Source organism: Ananas comosus, linkage group 5 (genome assembly GCF_001540865.1).
Source record: "Ananas comosus cultivar F153 linkage group 5, ASM154086v1, whole genome shotgun sequence".
In the NCBI taxonomy this organism is placed as follows: Eukaryota; Viridiplantae; Streptophyta; class Magnoliopsida; order Poales; family Bromeliaceae; genus Ananas; species Ananas comosus.
In genome coordinates, this window is record NC_033625.1 from 860900 (window position 1) to 883458 (window position 22559).

General features: G+C 37.7%; 4 protein-coding genes across 4 annotated transcripts; 2 read left to right on the plus strand and 2 right to left on the minus strand.

Annotated features, from left to right (window-relative positions):
• LOC109709935 (19.0 kDa class II heat shock protein-like) lies at positions 2427–3868 on the minus strand. The gene is made up of 2 exons (XM_020232318.1): positions 3257–3868; positions 2427–2471 (listed from the first exon to the last, which is right to left on the minus strand). Exon 1 carries the CDS (start codon positions 3783–3785, stop codon positions 3267–3269), a length of 519 nt encoding a protein of 172 aa, XP_020087907.1. The 5' UTR covers positions 3786–3868; the 3' UTR covers positions 2427–2471; positions 3257–3266.
• Positions 5016–15577, plus strand: LOC109710543 (aminopeptidase M1-like). The gene is made up of 20 exons (XM_020233210.1): positions 5016–5093; positions 7484–7747; positions 7834–7979; positions 8065–8167; positions 8440–8626; positions 8770–8863; positions 10154–10307; positions 10534–10638; positions 10732–10848; positions 11133–11246; positions 11768–11950; positions 12532–12820; positions 12908–13029; positions 13124–13221; positions 13610–13787; positions 13872–13986; positions 14418–14485; positions 14570–14647; positions 14872–14949; positions 15032–15577. The coding sequence occupies exons 1-20, from the start codon at positions 5031–5033 to the stop codon at positions 15215–15217; spliced, it is 2742 nt and encodes a 913-aa protein (XP_020088799.1). The 5' UTR covers positions 5016–5030; the 3' UTR covers positions 15218–15577.
• LOC109710798 (protein Jade-1-like) lies at positions 16111–18127 on the plus strand. The gene is made up of 2 exons (XM_020233559.1): positions 16111–17268; positions 17765–18127. The coding sequence occupies exons 1-2, from the start codon at positions 16390–16392 to the stop codon at positions 17831–17833; spliced, it is 948 nt and encodes a 315-aa protein (XP_020089148.1). The 5' UTR covers positions 16111–16389; the 3' UTR covers positions 17834–18127.
• LOC109710214 lies at positions 19019–20288 on the minus strand. The gene is made up of 2 exons (XM_020232698.1): positions 19747–20288; positions 19019–19121 (listed from the first exon to the last, which is right to left on the minus strand). The coding sequence occupies exons 1-2, from the start codon at positions 20286–20288 to the stop codon at positions 19109–19111; spliced, it is 555 nt and encodes a 184-aa protein (XP_020088287.1). The 3' UTR covers positions 19019–19108.

The window sequence follows — 22559 nt, forward strand, 5'->3', positions numbered from 1 at the left end:
TTTAAATTTATTGATACATTATAGCTTATCAGAAACTAATTAACTAGAAATCGTCCGAGAACTCTGTGTTAAAATTTTGTCCCTACTGGAGACTGCATAAAATTGTGTAATTAGGAATGCAAGTGGTTAGATCTAGGGGAGAAACTCTGCCCTGCCTCCCGATCCGACTACAAAAATTTCATCCTGCCTCCCGCCCCGAATTCATGTAAGATTAAAAAAACTTATCTCATATTCATCCCGCCTTAATTATCTCCTAGCTTTGTCGGCAGTCTGAATCGATTCCACTAACTAAGACTTCATTTAGAGTTGTGGAAAGATTGCATTACTCAATATTAAATATTTACATTTAAAATATTTAAATTTAAATTAGAATAATTTTGTATTAATATTTAAAAATAATAATATTAAAAAATATTTAAATTCAACATATTTAATATATTTAAGAAACTTTTAAATTTCTTTAGTTTGACATTAATTTTGTTTTAAATTCAAAATATTTAATATGTTCAACAAAATTTTGAATTTTTCTTGTTTAGACGTTAATTTTGTATTACTAATTTAAAATTTTGAATGTTGTCAAATAATTTGAAACTTTCTTACATGAAATGACAAAATATATGCAGATCTGGAGGAAAGATAGAGAGAGAAAAAGAAGAGAAAAATAGAAAAGAGATTTTGTAGTAGAGGTAAAATTACATAATTATTCACGTAATAAATGACAAAAATATTCCTTATTAGAGTACCTGGTAATCGGTACCTCTCTCAAAGTGACATGCTATTGCCGGTAGGGATGGCAATCCAGCTTGCTATTCGCGAGCCAGCTCATTTTCGGCTCAAAATAAGCTTGAGATCGAATCGCTCGTTTAGTAAACAAACCGAACACGAGCTGAATTTTTCACCTCGTTTAATAAACGATCCGAATACGAGCTGGGATCAGCTCGCTCGTGTTCGGCTCAATAACATGCTATTCTCGATCCGACTACTAAAATCCCGCCCTGTCTCCCGTTCCGAATTCGTGGATTAAAAAGATTATCTCATAACTCGCCCCGCCATATAACTCGCCCCCGTCGGCGCCCCGAATTCGTCCCGCCAATTAATATTTTTTTTACTAGCTATAATATTATCAATATTTTTGTAAATATAAATCAATAATTTTTTTAATAAAAACGAATAATATTGTTAAGTTATATATAATTAATAACATCAATTATGAAAATAAAAAATATCAATCACAATTTTTCGCACCCAAATTCAAAAGTGTTAAATACATATATGCGAAAGAAAAATGTTTACTAAAATTATAACACCAACTTATTTATAGATTTTTTTTTTTTTGTAGATGTATTATTTTCAAGGGTATTTTTTTAAAATCATAAACGGGTACCGTTATAAATTTTGGGTGGATTCAGAGCAGATCAAAATTTCTCTTATTTTCTGCCCCGGATCCGTCTTCGATCATAATAGTCACCTGACTTTCAACCCTAAATTTATTTATTTTTCTTCATTTACTGTCTCATTCAAAACAGAGCGGAAGTTCGGAACAAAAGCTCCACCAACCACCATCCATTTGCATCCCTATGCATCCCTGTGTAATCTGACTTGTGTGACTATTTGTTGCCTGCACCTAGTGCAGCGTTATCTTATTACACCAAATCCTTATCCGTATATTATATCTCATCCAGTATTTTGATAATTACCACTAATTAATTAGATAATCGAAACTTTTTAAATTTAAAACTTGGATGTATAATTGGATTGGATAAATGTAACTATAAAAGCTAGTGTTAGAGGGCGCGAGCTTACTCCGAAAATATAGTACCTCCCCTTTATTAATTTTATGATGAAGGCTTAAAGAGCTATCTCACTCTTGAAACTGCCAAGGGAAAAAAAAAAAAGGTAATGGTTGATACAGGCAGAGTCCCAATTTATTGCATTAAGTTAAATTCTAATGCCAACAATTTGGTACTTCCTACTTGTAAATTAAACAATTGAGAAGCATTCTAATTTGGTACTCATTATTGCAAGTGCGTTATTGGCGCAGTGTAACGCGGAAAGACCACCAGCGAGAGCGCATATACACGACTGTATTAACTGCTCTATAGAGAATGGACCCCAGAAATTCGATTATATATATAATATTATATATAAATATATATATATATATATATATCATATATATATATATATGAACACTATATTACTTGCTATTAATTAGATATCAATCATTAGTGCCTAAAAATTTTTGGCCATTAGATTAAAAGCGATTGGGTGCAGTTAGGATTGATGTGGCTCTAGAATTGAGGTGGGGTGGGTAGTTGAATTTGTATGATCTAATCGAATAAAAATAATCAAAAGAATTTAATCTTCAATGAGACGAAAAATTTGATAGTACAAAGCATACGTTTGTGCTATCAATAGCGTAGTAACCGAACTCTCCTCTCCTTCTCTCTCTCTCTCTCTCTCTCTCTCTCGTCTCTCTCTATATATATATATATATTATATATAGTTTTGAGCCTAGAATACTCTCAGAAAGCCCATAGGCGATAGGGTGCCTTTTGAGTTTTTTAGCCAATTGGATGGAGAGATGTGAGCGGTTGGAGATGATGGGTGGTAGATGTGCGTAGGTGGAATAGTGTTTTGATCAAGCGAGCCATTAGTAATCAAGGAGTAAATCCAATGGGCCTTAAAACCTAATAGATCATTCGGGATTGATACTTGTAAAAATATTTCGTATTCTCAATTATATATATATTATATTATATATATATATATATATATATAATATATTACTGAACTTCCATAAAACAAATTGCAGATCGTCCAATCATAAAAATGCGACTTTAGTAAAAATTTTCATATTATATAGTAAAAGAGTTTAAAAGTAAAATTTTCCCGCTCACTTCAATTAATGAATATACTTATTAATGCTTTAAAGAAATAGCTTCAGCCAGTGCCATCGCATCTATTTAACAAACGGACGAAGGATAAGGTATTTTAGTATGAACCTCACATAATTAAATAAAGAACTAGGAAACCAAGTCACTGAGACAGAAGACACACCCAACAAGAGAACCTTTTATTTTATTTTGTACTTTTCACTCAACACGCTATTAACAGACTCTGAATAACACAGCAAAAGCAGCTATTTAAACAACGACAAACGCATTCCACCTTGGCAGAGCATCCTCCTCACGCTCATTACACTCGCAACACCACCTCCATTTCCCACAATTCTCTCAGGTTCTCTCTCTCTCTCTCTCTCTCTCTCAGTTGACCTTGACCTCGATGCTCTTCGGCTTCTTCGGCTCCGGCGGGGGCATCCTCTCGACGGTGACGGTGAGCACCCCGTCCTTGTACGACGCCGATATGGAGTCCAAATTCGCGTTCTGCGGAAGCGGGAACTTGCGCATGAACTTCCCCATCCTCCTCTCCATCCGCAGGTACTTGCCTCCTTCTTTCTCCTTGTCCTTGTCCTTCTCCTCTCCCTCCGCCGCGCCCTTCTCCTCCTTCTCCCTCCTCCTCTCCCCGCTTATCACGAGCACGTTGCCCTCCTCCACCTGCACCTTGACGTCGCTCGGGTTCACCCCGGGCATGTCCACGGTGAGCACCAGCTTCCCCGAGGGGAGCTCCTTCACGTCCATGGGGGTGTTCGCCATGGCCTTGCGATCGCGCACGTACGCGCGCGTCGGCGCGTTGAAGGCCTTCTCCACCTCCTCCGGGATGTCCATCAGTTGCTGCAGCGTCGAGAAGAGCATCGGGTCCTCGAAGCCCATCATCACCTCCATCAATGGCGATCGAATCGCTCGCAATCTAATGTAGGGACTTTTTTTTTTTTTTTTACTCTCGATTCGCTAGGGTTTTCGTAGCTGTGCGATTTGGGAGAAAGGGCGAGGTGGGGGATTTATACGGGGAAGGGGAAATTTCTAGAGAGGTTTTTCCTTTTCCTTTTTCAGAAATTGAAAGTGGTTTAAACTTTTTTTTTTTTTTAAATTGATCGAATTGTAGAAGAGAGTGGAGCGACGGAAGGTTCTGAGAGCTTCTCGTAACTGTCGCCACGTCGTAGGAGGTTCGAGTCTATCGGTGCCACGTGCGATACACGTGGCCCCCTCCCATATATTTTGGGCTGGATACGGCCCACCAACTGCCCATTAAGGCCTTTTAGGCCTTGGTTAATTAGCCAATGGGAATTGGGAGGTCATGGTTGGGCCTAGCCACTGGGCAAAGTAGGCAAGGCCGATTGAATAGGCCCATGTAGGCCCGATCCATAAACTAGTTTTCAATAATAGTGGGATGGATCCGGGTCTAACTTGGTCAATTTTATACTCCGTTATTGGGTCGGGTCGAATTGTTGATCCAGGTTGGTTTTGGTAGAGTCCACTCTTGCGATCCAATCTCCAATCATGCACGGGACCAAAGCCAAGTCCCTAGCTACTGACCAAGTTTAACACAACACGCCATTTTCAAGTAACAATACAAGAAGAAGAGGAGGAGATCGAATGAGCCGTGCAAGATTTTGTCCATTACTCGTGATCATCAGTGTTAATGCCATGCACGCATAGAATTTTCTTGACGTTGGAGCAGTAAATTACAGGTTCTAATTGCCTATGATCCAAGTTTGAGCTAGTGGATTAAAAAAGTACTAAAAGATACTCAAACGACATAACTAAAATGCTCTTTGGTACAATAATGGCAGATATATTATTATTATATATAATATAATGTCACACGAAGAGACCGAGGAATAAAGCATTCACTATAGTTTTGTGTGGAAGGCATTCAATTATTGACTTACTATGTCCATTCACGCTATAAGGAATTAAAAACATAAAATAAAAAGCTACAAAGTGCATGGCCTATCCCTAACGAGAATCATTCGAAGCGTAAGGAGCGAGAGTGAATGAAGTGCCACTTAATCAAGGCTCTTTATTCCCATAACATCGTCGCTATGTAAGTACAAGTTAATTCCTCTCGATGTCATGTCGTAAGAAATTCGCGGCCCATAGTGCGTTCCTTCGTTATTATTCTGCTGCATGGGTAATCTTTATGGCAAGCTCATGCACTGCAAACAACTACTTGATGGGCATCTGTTTGAGGTGAAGCTCAGCTTAGAGAAATCTTATTTGCTTTATGTATTACGTACACAGGTTTTAACTTAAATTTTTTAAGAAAATTTATGATACTATACTCATCAAAACCTGCTGTATTCATTCTTTGTACTCTAGCCAGTTGATTGCTCGACTTACATTTTATCATCTGTTTATTTCATCTTGATGTACTTTTGTACGTTTTATGAGCTTTGCTCATTGTGATGCCTCGCACACGAGTATGAACTGGGTTAAAAAAAAAATAAATAATTATTATTAATATTTTGAAAAAAAACTAAATATTAAATAGAAAACCTGATCTTTTCCAGCTTAATGTCAGTTGGAAAGGAGCGCCCTGAGATTCAATCTAAATGATCGAGTGGTTAAGTGGAAATACTCTCCGCACTATTTCATATTTACTGTTAGACTTCTATTTCATCTGCCTAAGTCAAAATTCTATTTCGTATTTAATATTGAATTATTATTCTCAACAACACGCATGGCAAGAAATTCTTACCACTCACAAGTGATAGCCTCCGTCCAAATTCATCAAGCTACCGAATCGTTTTACTCCCCTCGAATTGAATTATATGCTCACATGAATGAATGTGTAATCGAACAAAAGTGCTTCTTGTGATTAGTTGCCTCTGTTTCAACCAGTGCAGTTAGATAAATTAGGAGCAATTTCATTAAAATCCACTTCCTCCATCTACATCAATTTTTTTTTTTTTTTTTTTTTTTTGAGAACTAGGTAGCAAGCTATCTGCTTCATTCATTAAGCAAAATGAATTAGGCGTACATGATGGAAGCAGCTAGGGCCTCCTAACCGTGCCATCAAAACTAGGAAAATCAAAAATAAACCAAAAAAATAAGTCCGTAAAACGGGAAAACTAAGATAGAGCAAACGGAGGAAAACTAAGTAAACACGGGTAAGAGAACAAAGGAATTGAAACGAGATTAATACCACGACTTCAAATAACTTCGGTCTAATCTTTGATCAGAGCCGCGACTTGTTCGAGAGCCCGGGAGGCGTTGGGAGACCCGTTTCGGAAGATGATCATGTTTCGCTCCGTCCAAACGACCCACCAGATTGCCACCAACTGGATTAGACTTTTCGATCTCATTACGGCGTTGGAGTTGTTTGAGATCCGTGTTGATAACCGCCGAACATCCCCCGCGTCCGACTCAACCTCCACTGAAACTCCGGCCTCAATTCGAAGGCATCTGACGAAAATACATTTACGAAACATGTGGTCGCAGGTTTCAGCTAGTAACACACAAAACATGCAGTGCTGATCCACAGGACTCCCTCGGCGAATTAGTCTGTCCGCTGTAAGTAATCTCTTGCGCAAAAAGAGATTTACCGGTAAAATTTTGATTAGCAGTCCATCGCCACAATAGCTTATCTTTTGTGCCCAATGGGCGATACTGAGTGAGCAGGTTTTTTAGCAACGTGATATTTTGGCGGTTCTGGGGATTGGTATTAGTAGTGAGGCCTCTGGTTATGAAACGCCATCTCCACCCTCTTTCATTCCAGCATTGTGAGACTGTGACGTCTTGATTCACGATTCTGCAAAATACTCCAGAAAATCAGGTGCTAAGAGGGATTTCTTTGATCCAAATATTCGTCCACCACCTGATGTTTTTTCCATCGCAAAGCACATACGAGATTCCGCATTTGAACATGTCTCGACAGCTCATCACGTTTCTCCACCACTGAGAGTAAGGTCTGAAAGATCTTCCCTCGTGTAACGATTTTTTTTCTAGTGTAATACAAAGCTGTGAGCAATCTCCCCCATAACAGGTGTCTCTTATTGAAAAAACGCTACCACCATTTAGTTAAGAGTGCCTTATTCATTATTCCATATTTTTGATCCCCAGACCTCCTTCTCTTTTACTTTTACATATTGTTTTCCAACCAACGAGACATGAGCCATCTGAAATTTTGGAGCATCCTTTTCAAAAGAAGGATCTTCTAAGGGCTTCTATACGGTTCAGAACCCATTGTGGCACTTTGAAAATTGCGAAGTAAAAAAATAGGAGATTCGAAAGTACCGAATTGACTAGGATTAATCTGCCTCTTTGTGAAAGTAGTTTTGCCTTCCATCCTTCGATACGCATCTCTATACGGTTAACGACCGGAGCCCTAAACCCTAAACCCATCTACATCAAAATTTGAACTTACGATTCTGCGTTTTTAGTTTTACTTTAAAAGTTAAATATTTAACTGGACTATTTTTAATGGGTATCCGCTTACCAGCGGTATTTATTGAACTCGCCCGATATAATTATATTATATTTATAACGGGTTTTTAACTCGTATACGTATAAACGGAATCTTTGGAAGTTCGGATAATCCGAGATACAATTTTCACCCCTCTATAAAACCGCCTCCCCAGGGGTTCCTGAGGAAGATACGGCGCTGGACAATGGCGGAGGAGCAAAACGTCGAACAGTTTAAGGGCCAAGCGCGCCTCCCCAAATTCGCAGCCCCAAAGCGCTACGACCTTTTCCTCAAACCCGATCTGGCCTCGTGCACATTCTCCGGATCCGTACGCATCGCCCTCGACGTCGTCGGCCACACCCGGTTCCTCGTCCTCAACGCCGCCGACTTGGCCGTGAAGGAGGGCTCCGTGTGGTTCCGGAGCTCTTCTTCCTCCGAGGTGATTCTCCGATCCAGATTTAGTAAAAAGGTCTCATTTTTAGGGTTTTGATCGTTCTCAGTTTCGGTCGGATTGGTTTGCGCTAGGAGATTCGCCCCGTGGAGATTGTTGCTGTGGAAGGAGATGAGATTCTGATCATTAGGTTCGATAGACTTCTTCCTCGAGGGGAGGGGGTTTTGGGGATTGGGTTTCAAGGGACGTTGAATGATAAGATGAAGGGCTTCTATAGAAGGTAATAAAAATTCCCCCTTTTTCTGGGTTCTCACAAATTGCTGTTCTGCTGTAAATCTTCTATATTTCCCCTCTCCGCTGTGTAGTACTTATGAATACAAGGGGGAGAAGAAGAACATGGCGGTTACTCAGTTCGAGCCTGTGGACGCTCGCCGCTGTTTCCCTTGCTGGGATGAACCCGTTTGCAAGGTTCGTGATCAACCAACATTTCAAACATTTCAATTCGGATTGGAAATCGTTTTGAGTTCTGCATAGGATCGTGGTTAGATATGCCCCTATATTACTGAAATGAAATGAAAAAAGGAATTTTTATGCAGCGAGGTCTGTTTGCTTGATAAGTTCATTACACCAAGCCTCAAGGAGATGTCCACCCTCTACGACTTGCTATTTATGCTATTAATCATATTATTTTGGGCATGAAAAGAGAGTAATTGAAACCTGTAAGAGTTTATATTCTGCAGGCTACATTCAAAATAACACTGGAAGTTCCCTCTGAGCTGGTCGCGCTGTCAAATATGCCAGTCGTCGATGAAAAGCTGGATGGTCCTAACAGGATTGTCTCGTTTGAAGAATCACCGATTATGTCGACTTACTTGGTAGCTATTGTTGTTGGCTTATTTGACTACGTGGAAGCTTCGACATCGGATGGTATGGGCCTTGCATGTGAAAGATTTCTTTAATCTGCATTATTTTTTTTTCCTTATCAATTTTAGTATTAATACCATGATCAATGCGATATTAATCTCTTTCCGTTGTTTTCATTTTTATTTTATTTTTTTTATTTGCTCCAGGGACGAAGGTTCGTGTCTACTGTCAAGTTGGTAAGAGTAGCCAAGGAAAATTTGCCTTGGATGTTGCAGTGAAGACGCTGGATCTGTACAAGAAGTATCTCCCTTTTTTCATTTCTTGCTTGATTGTTGTTAATCATCTGATTGCCTTAGGTTTCACTTTGCTCACTGTTGTGGTATTTCTAAGACTCTAATTTTATTATATTCTGACGCTACTTCAAAAATTAATGGGTCCATTTGTAACAGTCATGTAGCAATCTTTTCTCAAGGCCCACAAAAGATGTTCCGTATGGGAAGCAGTCAAGGTAACCAAGTGTTGGCAGCCGACCGCTCAATTAAAAGACTTCCTTAGTTGGATATGCTATCTTATGATAATCAAACGATTACCTGCATCAATGGGCCATAAGACCAGTATCTCATTGAGATGGCTAAAAATAGTCCCTGCCTTGTGCTTAAGCAATTCCCTCTTTTTTGCTTGCTCTTTTCTTGTGCTCTACTTTGAAACCTTTTCAGGTTGGGAGAATTGGACTTTGCTCCCTCTTTAAATTTTGAGTGTCTGATCATACAATTCCGAATATGACGTCAGACCATAGTATTGAAGTCAAGTGCTACCACTGTGACTTTAATGATGTTCCAATCAATTTACACAGCTCAGTGTAATATATATTGGATATGAATAATTAATTTCCCATTAATCTAACCTTATTACAAATAATATAGCATGCTTTGAAACAAATTATTTTACTGTTTGTGGATATATTTTTTATAAACTACATGTTGGCTTGTTAACACTTGGACAATTTGAACTTTTCTGCTCCATTCTCTCTTGATTTGATTCGAGTTCATAATTACGGTTAATATATCCAAATTTGTTTGCAGCACTAGGTGCTTTTTAATTCTATTTGTTTGAACTGCAAAACATCTTTCAACGTATCGGTAAAGATTTTGTTACTTTTAGTTAGAATAGTTGAAGCATGCGCGTTTGCACAAAAAAGGGAAAATTAACATTTTGTTGTGAATTTTGATAAATTAATAATTTTTTTTGATCATTTGACAAAAAAAACATAGTAAATTTAGTGAAATTTGGTATCTATTAAGGTTAAATTAATTTGAAATTTTAAATTGAATAGGGTGATAAGTTAAAAAATTATTGGAGGCTAAAATCAAATAGATATTTACAAGGGCATTTTAAGTACAGGTGCAAATGATAATATTGAATGAAAAGCTATGAGAATATTTTAAATATAGGTGTATTTTCGGAATAGATGGGTATTTGGGAAGAAAGCTTGATAGACCCAAAACTTCTATTCACTTTTCTATACATAGAATAGATATTTCAATAGGGCACCTTGATAATTACTTGCAAAATAATATATAACTTTTTCAGGTACTTTGCTGTACCTTACCCGCTTCCCAAACTGGACATGGTTGCTATTCCCGATTTTGCTGCTGGAGCTATGGAGAATTATGGTTTAGTCACTTACCGGGAAACAGCTTTGCTGTTTGATGATCGTCACTCAGCAGCCTCAAATAAACAACGGGTGACTTCCTGTTTTGAGTTATAGCATTTTAATTGTTATTCTCAAATCTCAATCCATTCAGTTCAATATTCTGTTGCTGTTCAGCTTTATCACGTACAATTTAACAATTAATTGCTTTGAATTTTACTTCACTATGAAACTGGAAGGAATTTTTAATATTTTACCTTTAAAGATGTTTGACCGCATTCTTACGGACTTATATGAATGCTGCATTGTTCTGTATCAGGTGGCAATTGTTGTGGCACATGAATTGGCTCATCAGTGGTTTGGAAATCTTGTGACAATGGAATGGTGGACCCACTTATGGCTTAATGAAGGTTTTGCAACTTGGGTAATTTGCTAGAGGATATCTTTTCCTGTCACTGTGAATCCTTTTATAGAATGATTATTGAATTTAATAAGCTATTTTAACTTACTTTTATAGGTGAGTTATTTAGCCGCAGATTCCTTATTTCCTGAATGGAATGTTTGGACACAATTTCTAGATGAGACTACCACGGGATTAAGGTTGGATGCACTTACAGAATCACATCCTATTGAGGTAAAGATCTTTACCATAATTACTGGCTAGAACATCGAGGGCAGTAAGATAGTTTTTCATATAATCTTAGGGAATCGATAACTATTACTTTGTTACTACTTGAATCAGCTATGTGTACAGAATATCTCACTGGAATTAATACATAATCATGCTTGGACTTAATACTAAAATGGTTATTTCAATAATCTAATAGATAAAACAATCGTTGTCCTAATATCAATGGTAATGCTGTATTAATTTCCCAGACTTCGTATTTAGCTTTTGCTCTTCTTTTCGTTTTTCAGGTTGATATAAATCATGCCAGCGAAATTGAGGAAATTTTTGATGCAATAAGCTATAAGAAAGGAGCTTCTGTTATTCGTATGCTGCAAAGTTACCTTGGTGCTGAATGCTTTCAGGTTTGGCAGTTTCATTTCTACTTTGTCCTTCAGCTTGTTGTTTCTCATTTATCTATTTTGCGTATTCGCATAATCCATTACTAGCATTCCAACCTTATTGTTCAATACTAGCATTCCAACCTTGTAGTTTTAGTGCAGAGCTTCAGTTGGTCAGATTCGCATTGTCCCATGAACAATACTTTCTGTTGTTACCACAGTTATTATTCTTTTTAATTTGATAGTACTGTCTCATTAGTTTTGTTGAATTTCATTCAGAAGAAAGCTGCACACATCAGTACAATGTCAAATGTTGGTTGTGATTGTTACTTATGGTACGTCCTAGTTGCTATTCTGCAGTCAATGATGTATCATCAACATTAAAGACATTTATTATGAATTTCCTTCTACTCTCTTTCACGCACTCTTTTTCTCCCTAAGCCTTCATGGAGTATTAGGTTGTTGCATATTTTATACCTTTTCTTTTCCTAGCTGTTTAAACTTTCAGATTGGAAGTCTTATCAACGTGTTATAAATTTTTTCAGAAAGCGTTAGCTTCGTACATCAAAAAATTCGCCTATTCGAATGCGAAAACTGAAGATTTGTGGGCTGTTCTTGAAAAGGAATCTGGTGAACCAGTGAAAAAGTTAATGCACTCATGGACAAAGCAGAAAGGTTATCCTGTTCTTTCTGTAAAAGTGAGAGATGGAAATTTGGAATTTGAACAGGTACATATTTATACTGTTCTTTTCTAAGCTATCAATGTCTTTTTAAATCTCAATGGATAAACTGTGAATAAATTGAAAAATTTAAGATGATCTTAAACTCTGTATATGATGCCGATATTAGAGCTCTTATTTCCATGTTGCGATTGTACTATTTATCTCTGTTGGTTAGATTGCGAAAAGTTAATTGTTCTAGACTTTCCACTGGTATAATTTTCACTTCACAGATTGACTTGGAAATATATACTATGTTGCTGCATGTATGAAGTGTTAGTCATTCACCTTTCTTGATTCACAATGAGAATCACTGTTAGAGTTTGACTTATGTCATGCTTTCTCATGCCATAACCTATCATAACAAATTTTACTGCTCTCTCTCTCTCTCCCCCTTTTGTATCACAGTATAGCCTGCATTGGAGACGGTCGTTAATGCAAGACACTCTTAAGATGTTTATTCATAAAATTTATGTTACAATATTAACTGTTTTTTTAATCTATTTAATAATCTAGATTGTTAAACAGCACTATAATAACTGTCCTTTCTTTTCTACCTTCCCTTTTTCCTTTTCTACCTTCCCTTGCAGACTCAGTTCTTATCAAGCGGATCCTCAGGAGTTGGACAATGGATTGTCCCTATAACATTATGTTGCTGTTCATATAAATCTCAGGAAAAGTTCCTGCTGGAAACAAAATCTGACAAGATGAATTTAACTAAGCTTTGTGATTCTTTTGATAGCGGTAAAGGCGGAAAATTCTGGATAAAAGTTAATGTCAATCAAACTGGGTTTTATCGGGTGAACTATGATGATGAACTTGCTTCTAAACTTCGATATGCTATAGAGTCCCACCAGCTTACTGCAACAGATAGATTTGGTAAATTAAATAAAAAATACCAGCTATCTTTTTTTCTTTTCCTTTTTACTCGCTATAACTTATTATTTTCATCTATTCTTGTTGTAGGTGTTCTTGATGACTCCTTTGCCTTAAGTATGGCTTGCAAGCAGACACTGTCGTCTTTATTATCTTTAATGGCTGCTTACAAGGAGGAGTCTGAATACACTGTGCTGTCACACATAATCACTGTAAGTGTCGATCATCTTGTTTTAGTTTGATTGGTCTCAAACTAATTGCACCGTTGTTTTGTTTATTTAATTACATTTTTCTCTGCCTTGACAGACAAGTTACAAGGTTGTTGACGTGGTTGCTGATGCTGCCCCAGAATTGGTAGATGACATCAAAACATTCTTTATAAGCCTTCTCCAATACCCTGCAGAGTAAGATTGTTGCAAGCCATGGATTGCATAACTTCTTTTTTTCCTATGAACTCAAAAAATGAACCGATAATTAAAGAAGTAATATGCAAAAGGATTTCGTTTTCTCAAGTCATTGTTTCTATAGGGCTGTTATTGTGCATGTATTTTGATGTCTTGAGCTACTATGGAAATAGTTTTATTATTTCTTAATATCAAACTGAAACCCCAATATCTTAACTTTGTTGATAGCAAAATGATGCTATTTTTGGCCTGACCAACATCTTTATTTTTCTAAAATACAAGATTTATGGATTTTAGGGCGTTTTCTGTGCTACATCTTTTTATACTTTACTGTATGAGATATTCCTTCTGGGCATCTTTGACGAAATTACTTTATGGACTTTGACAGGAAGTTAGGATGGGACCCAAAAGATGGTGAAAGCCACTTGGATGCGATGCTAAGAGGGGAGATTTTGACCGCTCTTGCTGAATTTGGGCATGATATTACAATTAATGAAGCAGTCAAGCGTTTTCATGCCTTTATGGAAGATAGAGATACATCTCTTCTCCCTCCAGATACACGAAAGGTTCATATTTGGCTTGATTCCTAATTCCGACATTGCCCCCATAATGTCCAATTGAATTTTTCACCGCCAAGTTGTTTTTCATAGGCTGCATATGTTGCTCTGATGAAGACGGTGAACAACTCGAATAAAGTAGGATATGAATCTCTTCTGAGGATTTACAGGGAAACTGATCTGAGCCAGGAGAAAGTCCGTATCTTAAGTATGTTCAAGTTACTCATACTCTCTTTTTTAAGGACATGGCTACAAATATATCTTTGATTTTCCTCTATTTGGCTTTTACATACATATATCCACACAAAATCACCTGGTTTCCTATATACATATATCCCGTTGGTATCTGAATTTTTCATGCAGTTCTCTCAAATGTCTTCTTTCTTAAAAATAACAGACTTTTCCTTAAGAGTGTATTCAATTAGTGGGAAAGAGTTGGGTTTTATAATAGAAGTCGTATTTCTTCATTCTTTCTTTTTTTAAATCTTTTAGTCAGGACAGTGTATAAGTGTAAGGGTATTTACGGAAGAAAGTTTTTAAAAGAGAGATGTACAGAAGCCAGGTTTTTACAGGGATATGTTCGCGCAAAGAAACTATTCTTGTATAAATGTGATAAATCTACTTTCCTTTGTTCTGAAGGTGCTTTGGCTTCTAGCCCGGACCCCAGTGTTGTTCTGGAAGCCCTAAATTTTCTGTTGTCTTCTGAGGTAACTAACACTATGCTTACCTTCTTGGAATGGGCTCTTTCTTTGTCTAGCGGAAATTATTTAATACATTGTAATCAATTCTAGGTTCGAAATCAAGATGCCGTGCATGGTTTAGCAGGAATTAGCCGTGAGGGACGTGATGTTGCATGGATGTGGTTGAAGGTAATTATTTCTCCGAAATCAAGTTTATGAACTCGATAACCTTCAACAACCTGGTTTATTTGGCCTTTAAAACTGTTTCACGGATGACATTAATAATGCTTTTCTTTCCTCTTCTTTAATCCATTAATGGTTGTTTAACGTTATATTTGGTTCTAATAAGATGTCATTTTATTACTTCCATTTACTTTTGTTCTATATTTACCGTGCTTGTCGGTTGAGTGCAGGAAAACTGGGAACACATCTCAAAGACGTGGGGCTCTGGATTTTTGATCACTCGCTTTATCAGTTCTATTGTGTCACCGGTTCGTAAATCACCGTCTTTATGTTTACAATTAATTATTCACAGCCAAGCTTGCTTGAATGACTCTCTTGTTGTTGTTGCAGTTCTCCTCGGATGAGAAAGGCGATGAAATAGAAAATTTCTTTGCTACCCGCTCGAAGCCTTCCATTTCTAGGACACTGAAGCAGAGTATCGAGCGAGTTAGGGTCAACGCGAAGTGGGTTAAAAGTATTCAGAGCGAGACTTCCCTGGGAGAAGTTGTGGAGGAGTTAGCCTACAGAATATACTAATTTACGGTACTGCTGTGCATCGACCAATAAAGATTGCTGATGTAGCTATTGTTGATATAACTGCGAGATGTCCCGACGAGAAACTCTTTTCCTCTCCACAAGATAACTTATAAAATGTGTAATTATCAGTACCATAACTCACGACAATGGTGGTCTCTATGAAAGATGCTCTTTAAACATTGCTCCAATCTTTGTATTATTGCCGGATAAATTTTGGGTTCCCTAGGATGTGTTATTGCAGTTTGATGGATGGCGTGGTTGTGGTGTGTTTTAAACTGTTTGGTCTAGCTGATAAAAATGATGCGCCAGTGCTGGAATTTGTTGTCTATTTTTTGAGTTCAGGTGGGATTTTTTTTTTTTTTTTCTATTTAAATTGCAATGATTTAGAGCAATTTTATTTGCCAGTTATTTATTTTTTTTTAAGAGATAGTAGTATGTTATTCGTTTCGTTTATTTTATTTAGAATTAACTTAAGCTGAAAATATGAATCAAGTATGATTTAAATTTGAAATTTCGGATACCAATCATCAAGTCTTTTACCACTTGTACTAGGGGCGGTCCGTTTATTTGCTAGTTATTGAGATGATTAATTGGAAGAATGAAGTGAATGATCTTATTATTATTTTCTCGAAGGGAGTTGGTGATTAGTGTTCAGAAAAATCGCATGAAAAAGACTTTTTGAAGTTTTGTAGATCAAAATTTATGATTTATAATAATATACGTAAATATAAATCGATATTTTCACTTCCAAACTACACATTTTCATTGTTTAGATGCGGATTATACCTAAACAGATAATTTAAACCCGACGCAAATCCGAATCCAACAAGCTAGGAGCCTATATTGTGCGTGCCAAATCGGTAGACCCGCAGTTTTAAAATTAAATTTTTTTTTTTTAAGAAAATTTCCCCGCGAAAACATTTGCCGCCACTCCTTCGAACTCCAAAGCGAGGCGCCGAGACATTCCACGGGGGTAAACCAAACACGCAAATTACAAAAATTCAAATCATTATTATATTAGAAGAGCCTCTTCTAACTCCCGAATCAAAATCAATTCTCCCCCCAAAACTCAAAACAAAAAATCTCACCTTTCCCTCTCCCTCTCCCTCTCCGTTTCTGCATCCCCTCTCCCCCCTCCATTCCCAAATTCCCAAATCACTCTGTCCACGGCAATGGAGAGCGCCACCACCGTCCACGACTTGCCCCCTTCCAAGAGATTCAAGCTCCTCCATTCTTTCGACCCCCACATCCAAAACCCTAAATCCCTTCCCGCCAAGAAGCGCGCCGATCTCCGCGACGGCACCAACCCCATCTGCCTCCCCGCCAAGAAGAGGGTTTGGGCTCCCCTCCCCCTCTCCCCCATCAAAACCCCACCACCAATAGTAGTAGCAGCAGCAGTAGTCGTAGAAGAGAGTCCCATCAAAGAAGAAGAAGCGGTAGAAGTAGTAGTAGTAGTAGAAGAAGAAGAAGAAGAAGAAGAAGAAGAAGAAGAAGACGATGACGGGGTCATCTGCGCCGTGTGCAGGAGCACCGACGGCGATCCCTCGGACCCCATCGTCTTCTGCGACGGCTGCGATCTCATGGTCCACGCCCTCTGCTACGGCAACCCTCTAGCCCGGTCCATCCCTGAAGGAGATTGGTTCTGCTTACGCTGCGATGAGACAAAGACGAAGACGAAGACGAAGAATGCTATGGAGAGCACCACCAACTGTTGCTTGTGCTCCGCAGAAGGCGGTGCGGTGAAGCCCACCGTTGACGGCGAGTGGGCGCACATAACGTGTTCGCTCCTCGTCCCCGAAGTGTTCTTCCACGACCCCGAGGGCCGGGACCGCATCGATTGTTCGAGAGTCCCGGAGCGAAGGTGGAGGAAGCGTTGCTGTGTCTGCGGATCCGGTCGCGGATGTGCGATCGAGTGCTCGGAGCCCAAGTGTGAGCTTGGTTTCCATGTTTCTTGTGGGCTCGACGAGGGGTTGTGCATCGAGTATAAGGAAGGGAAGCGAGGGGCTGTTGTTGCTGGGTTCTGCGGAGACCATACCAAGCTATGGGAGAAGGTAATCCGAATAAGATTGATTTTTACCCAGTTTAGTAATAGCGTTGCACACCATTTCTTAATTTGTGCTTTTTTTTTTTGTTTCCCTTCCATGTGTTTGTCGAATGTTTAGTGCTAGATAATATGGTGAAAAATCCTCTGACTATCATTTGTTTTGACGTGATTTATCTCAGTGAATTTAATTGAAGGTTTTGTTAATGTTACTTAGTTTAATTTTACTGCTCCAATTTGTAGTTACTTTCCAGCTGAAGAAAGTGTGGATCTTGGTAGAAGTTAACAGTCCGTAGGTTATAAGAGTTGTTAATTTTCATAAAGTTTCTAATTTAGTTGTCTAAAAGAACTCAAATCAGAACAAATGAAAGCTAAGAAACAGTTGATAAAGAAAAAGGGATCTTGGATCTGTTTCTAGATGACCGATAGTTGACGAGATCTTAATACATTTTCACCTTAAGATATATTAATCTGATTGATAAATTATTGTTTACTTGTTGACGCAGCAACAATTGACTGGAAAGTTCAGGATTGTGGCCAGGGAGGATGCCCCAAAGAAAAAAGCTAGGGCTTGATGGTGGTGTTGGTTCTGTGCCCAGGTTATAATCTTATTATTGAATTTGCGATGCTTACAGCTCGATCACTTGGGGTTGTGTTGGGTATTATATCTGCTGTCGAGTAGGTGAACTGGTGAATCTTTGTTTAAAGATGTGGCGTTGAAATTTCAATTATGTTAGAGAAACTGAAGCTACATGAGATTCTGCATGGAATCACATTACTACATGAGTTACGATATTTTGTTTGAATTCAATTCTGATTTTTATCTTTTATATATAATTTCTGTTCCTGTGTTCCATACGGTTGTGATTGCTCAAACCTTTTGCCATTGAAAAATGTTGGGAGATGAAATGTCATTAGTTTTAATGCTCCTTGTAATTTGCCTCTTCGATTGCTGATGGTTTATCAAGTACTGTATATATGGATATTAAATATGGATATAGTAATTAAGATGCTGAATATAAATTATATTATAACACTCTCTTATAACATTTCAAATTTTCATCTAGAAAATAATGGCAAGTTGCATTAAGAGGCTATTTCTAACGTTGAACCTCTCTTGTCCTCTATTCGAGTGTTTTCTCCGCTTACTCTACTAATGTGAACAATGCTAATGCCACGTGCACTCAGAAATATCCCCAAATGTGACAAGCTATTATTACCAGGGCCTGGTTTGTGGACCGTTTGGCTCATTTATCTCATCTTAAATTTTAATTGAACAAGTTTTGATTAGGTGATTGAAACATCTAGTTTTTATGGTCTCAGTGACCTTGGAATCGTACGTATTGAGTCCAAAATGCTGAACTGTGGACTCATTGTGATATTGCAAGAGCCGATTATCAGTAACACTTGGAGGTATATTTTGAGGCATCCGTAGAATTATTTTTTTGAGAGAAACGGATAATATGTTGTACGTTTCGTTTATTTTTTTTTAAAAAAACTCGACTAGAAATGTAAAATAATTAGATTTCGAATTTGGAATCTCGGATATTAATCATCAAACTTTTTGTCATTTGCATCTCTAGAATTATTATTTGAGCTGAGCTTAGTTTTTATCTAATGCGCATGTTTGGTGCAATAATGTTCCATAAACAAAAAAGAAAAAGGAAAACTTAGAGAAGACCTTTAAAAGTGCTCAAATAGAAACATCAAACACTGCACAAAAAAAAAAGAAAAAGAAAAAGAAAAAAAGAGACCCCAAGGAAGCTATACCACTGTTATTTATTAACATGGGGTGATGGGGATGGAAAATGAGACCTCAAAAACTCGTTTTTGAATCCTCATCCGTTATATTACGTTACAACCCTGAAATTAAAAAGTAAAGATATAAATGCACACAACTTATGTGAACTATAGATTATTTTAAATTATCTATTTAATATTTTAAAATTTTAATTTTACTATTTAATCTTTTAATTCATTTGATTTGAATCAGTCAACGATATTTTAACTTAAAAATTTAAAATATTTATATTTTGTGAGAATTGTATAATATATTACTAACTCAATTAATAAAAGGAGAGGATGCATTCAAAAATTTGAAGTTAAAATATCATTGACTGACTAACTTCAAACAAATTTAAGGATTGAATAATAAAATTAAAATTTTTAAAATTTAAATAATCGATTTAAAATATTTTATAGTTCAAAAAAGTTGTATTCCTTTTCTATGAAAAGTAAATGCCAAATTATATAATAGGGCGTTCGCATGACACATTAACCAGTCAGATAACCAAGAAGCAGTAGCTACTTACTTCTGATTGGTTAAGTGCACTGCTGATGCGGTATAAATATTATACCATGTTCAGTAGAAATTTTTAATGTAATAGGGTGTATTAATTAATTTTATGTTGCCCGCGCAATTTTCCCGGCGACGTGGAGGAAGAGTAGGGAAGCTAACGCTCCGAGGAGCAGGAAGGCGAGGACGTACTGCAGGGGGACGGCGCCGGGGAGGACGAGGGAGAAGCGGACGACGGCGGCGCAGAGCACGAAGGCGATGGCCAGCAGCAGGAGCCGCTTGTGCAGCGCCGCGACGACGGCCGGGTCCCCCGAGCGCACGACGGCGTGCATGGAGAGGCCGAGGCTGGTGAACAGCCCCAGGCAGACGAAGGCGAGGTAGGCGGCGTGGAGTTCGGGGCGGTGGCCGTCCGCCGCCGGCGGGGCGTTGACGAAGAGCACCAGCGACCCGGCCGCCGCCGCCAGCGCCACGGGCTGCACCAGCTTCGCCACCCGCCTCGCGTCCGAGCCATCCTCCCGCCGGCCGGCGACCGCCGGCGGCGGGGAGCGTTCGCCGGTCTCCAAGTCCATCGCGGCGATCGCGGTCGACGGAGGCAGCTCCGGCTGCTGCGTTTCGAGCGCCAGTTCGGGCGGCGGGGATGCGGAGGACGAGGAGGCGCCGGAGCTGAGGAGGCGCCGGAGGAAGGGGTACCGGGACGAGAAGGAGGATGAGAGGTAGTCGAGGCCCCGAAGCATTATTGCGATATATCGGAAGTTTTAACGTAGAGAGAGAGAGAGAGAGAGAGAGAGAGAGAGAGAGAGAGAGAGAGAGAATTTTTTCCTTGTGCACTTGTGCTGCCCTCCTACAACTTCATCACTTATAGACTTTTTTTCACCGACCGCCCGTACAGAGAGAGAGAGAGAGTGTGGTGTGCGTTAAAGAAATTCTTTTTTCCTTGTGCACGTGTGCTGCCCTACTACAACTTCATGACTTATAGACTTTTTTTCACCGACCGCCCGTACAAAGCAAGTGGTAAAAAAGTTTGGTGGTTGATAGTCGAAGTCTTAAGTTCGAATTTTAGTTGATTGCGATAGCATGTTATCTATCTCTAAAAAAAAAAAAAAACTCTTTTTTTTCTTCTTTTCTAGTAGTCTTTTTAATTTTTTTAATACTAAAATTTAAAATAAAATTTTAAAACTTGGAGGAAAGATTACAATCTTTGAATTAAGAAGAATTGTAATTTTATATATATTTTTTATTGGTAGACTTAGCATTTTCTTTTTCATAGAAATAGGGTGCATAGGGCTGGTGATTCTGTTATAACATGTGCTCCATGTTATAACAACATAAGCTAATTAATATATGGTTACAAATGTTTTCGAATGAAGAACTTCAAATTCATTTAAACTTTCTCCCAGTATCTATAAATCGTAATCTGAATTTTAAAATATTGATGTTTAGCTGCGAACAACGATGTGTTTTCAATACTTTGGTCCAAAGTAATTAATTTCGCGTGAACAAGAAAGAAATGCCAAGCAAATAACAGCACAAATTAATAATGCTATTGTTGCATGCTAATTAAACAAACGATTATATGCATGCAGAACAAAACAGATTAATTAATGCTAATCACAACTTGTATGAGTTTGATTTAATTTGTTGCTCTCATGGTGCGCACTCAATTGAAGAGGATCGAGAAGAGTGTTAACTACCTATGAAGACTTAAGAGTTTATACTTTTCATTAAATACTAAACGAAATGTCAATTGAAAAATAAATTATCGCTGTGTTATGTACCTTTATCGTTGTAATGGCTTTATATTATTATTATTATTATTATTATTCTTAATCTTATGATTGATTTCATAGGAATACGAACACTAAGAGCTATACATACATATTTTTTCAATGCTTCTTTTAACTAAAACAGGTGAAATTTTCATTGCTTTCTTTTCCAATCCATAGCTTTTCTTTTTTTCGTGATTAATAAACCAATCGAGGTTGCACAAATCTTAGAGCATTCATCATCCTCAGCTATAGTAATCAAAGGAAATACGTCCAGTTTTTGTTCACCAGCTAGAGAAAAGGAAGAGGATTTGAGGTAGAGCAATGAATAAATAAAATTATTACTTATTAGACAAGCTAGCCCTACTATTGGCCTGTTGTCTAGCTAGTCAAATAAGGCTGCTAATGTAGAGGAAAATGACAAGAATCAATTTTAAATTAAACTTTGTTTAAAAAAGGGAAAACTTCAAAAAACCCCCTTGTAGTTTCGTAGTTTCTCACTTTGCCCCACTGTGGTTTAAAATATATCAAATTGCCCTCCTGTGGTTTCGTTTTTATCTTTTCGGTAGTTTTTTCGTTAATATTTTATTAAATTATATATAAAAACTTCAGATACCCATCTAGATTTATCAAATATTCACTTTAGTACCCTTTAATTTTAATTTTATCACTGATTTAAGAAAAAAAAATAATAAAATTGATAACAAAAAGAGAAAAAAAGAAACTATAAGGGGGCAAATTGATACATTTTAAACCACATGGGGGCAAAGTGAGAAACTACAAAACCACAGGGGGGTTTTTAAAATTTTCCCTTTAAAAAATATCAATATTCTTTTCATAATTCAGTGTTAATAATTAATACAAAGGAAATACATAGGAAAAATTGGCCTGCAAAACTCTTCTTAATTACGGGTCAATGGTCGCCGTGCAATTTGTTTTTGGTTCTAGACTAGAAGAGAAAACTTAGCCACATCAAGGGTGACAATTCGGGCTGGTCTCAGGTCGGTTGGTATCTATTTTCACATGATAAAGATAGATGATACAGATAGATTTTAGTTTGTTATTATGTCTAAATATTCATATATAGAATCTTCATCTTAAATGTTCGGGGGAAATTATAGTTGATAATCATGCCATTTTTGGGTTAATTATGTCAACTATTTTAAAAAAAATTAAGATGGCTTATTAATTGATTGCTATCCTTAGTATTACTTCTTTTGGGAGTTAGTTCGCTTCAAGCTT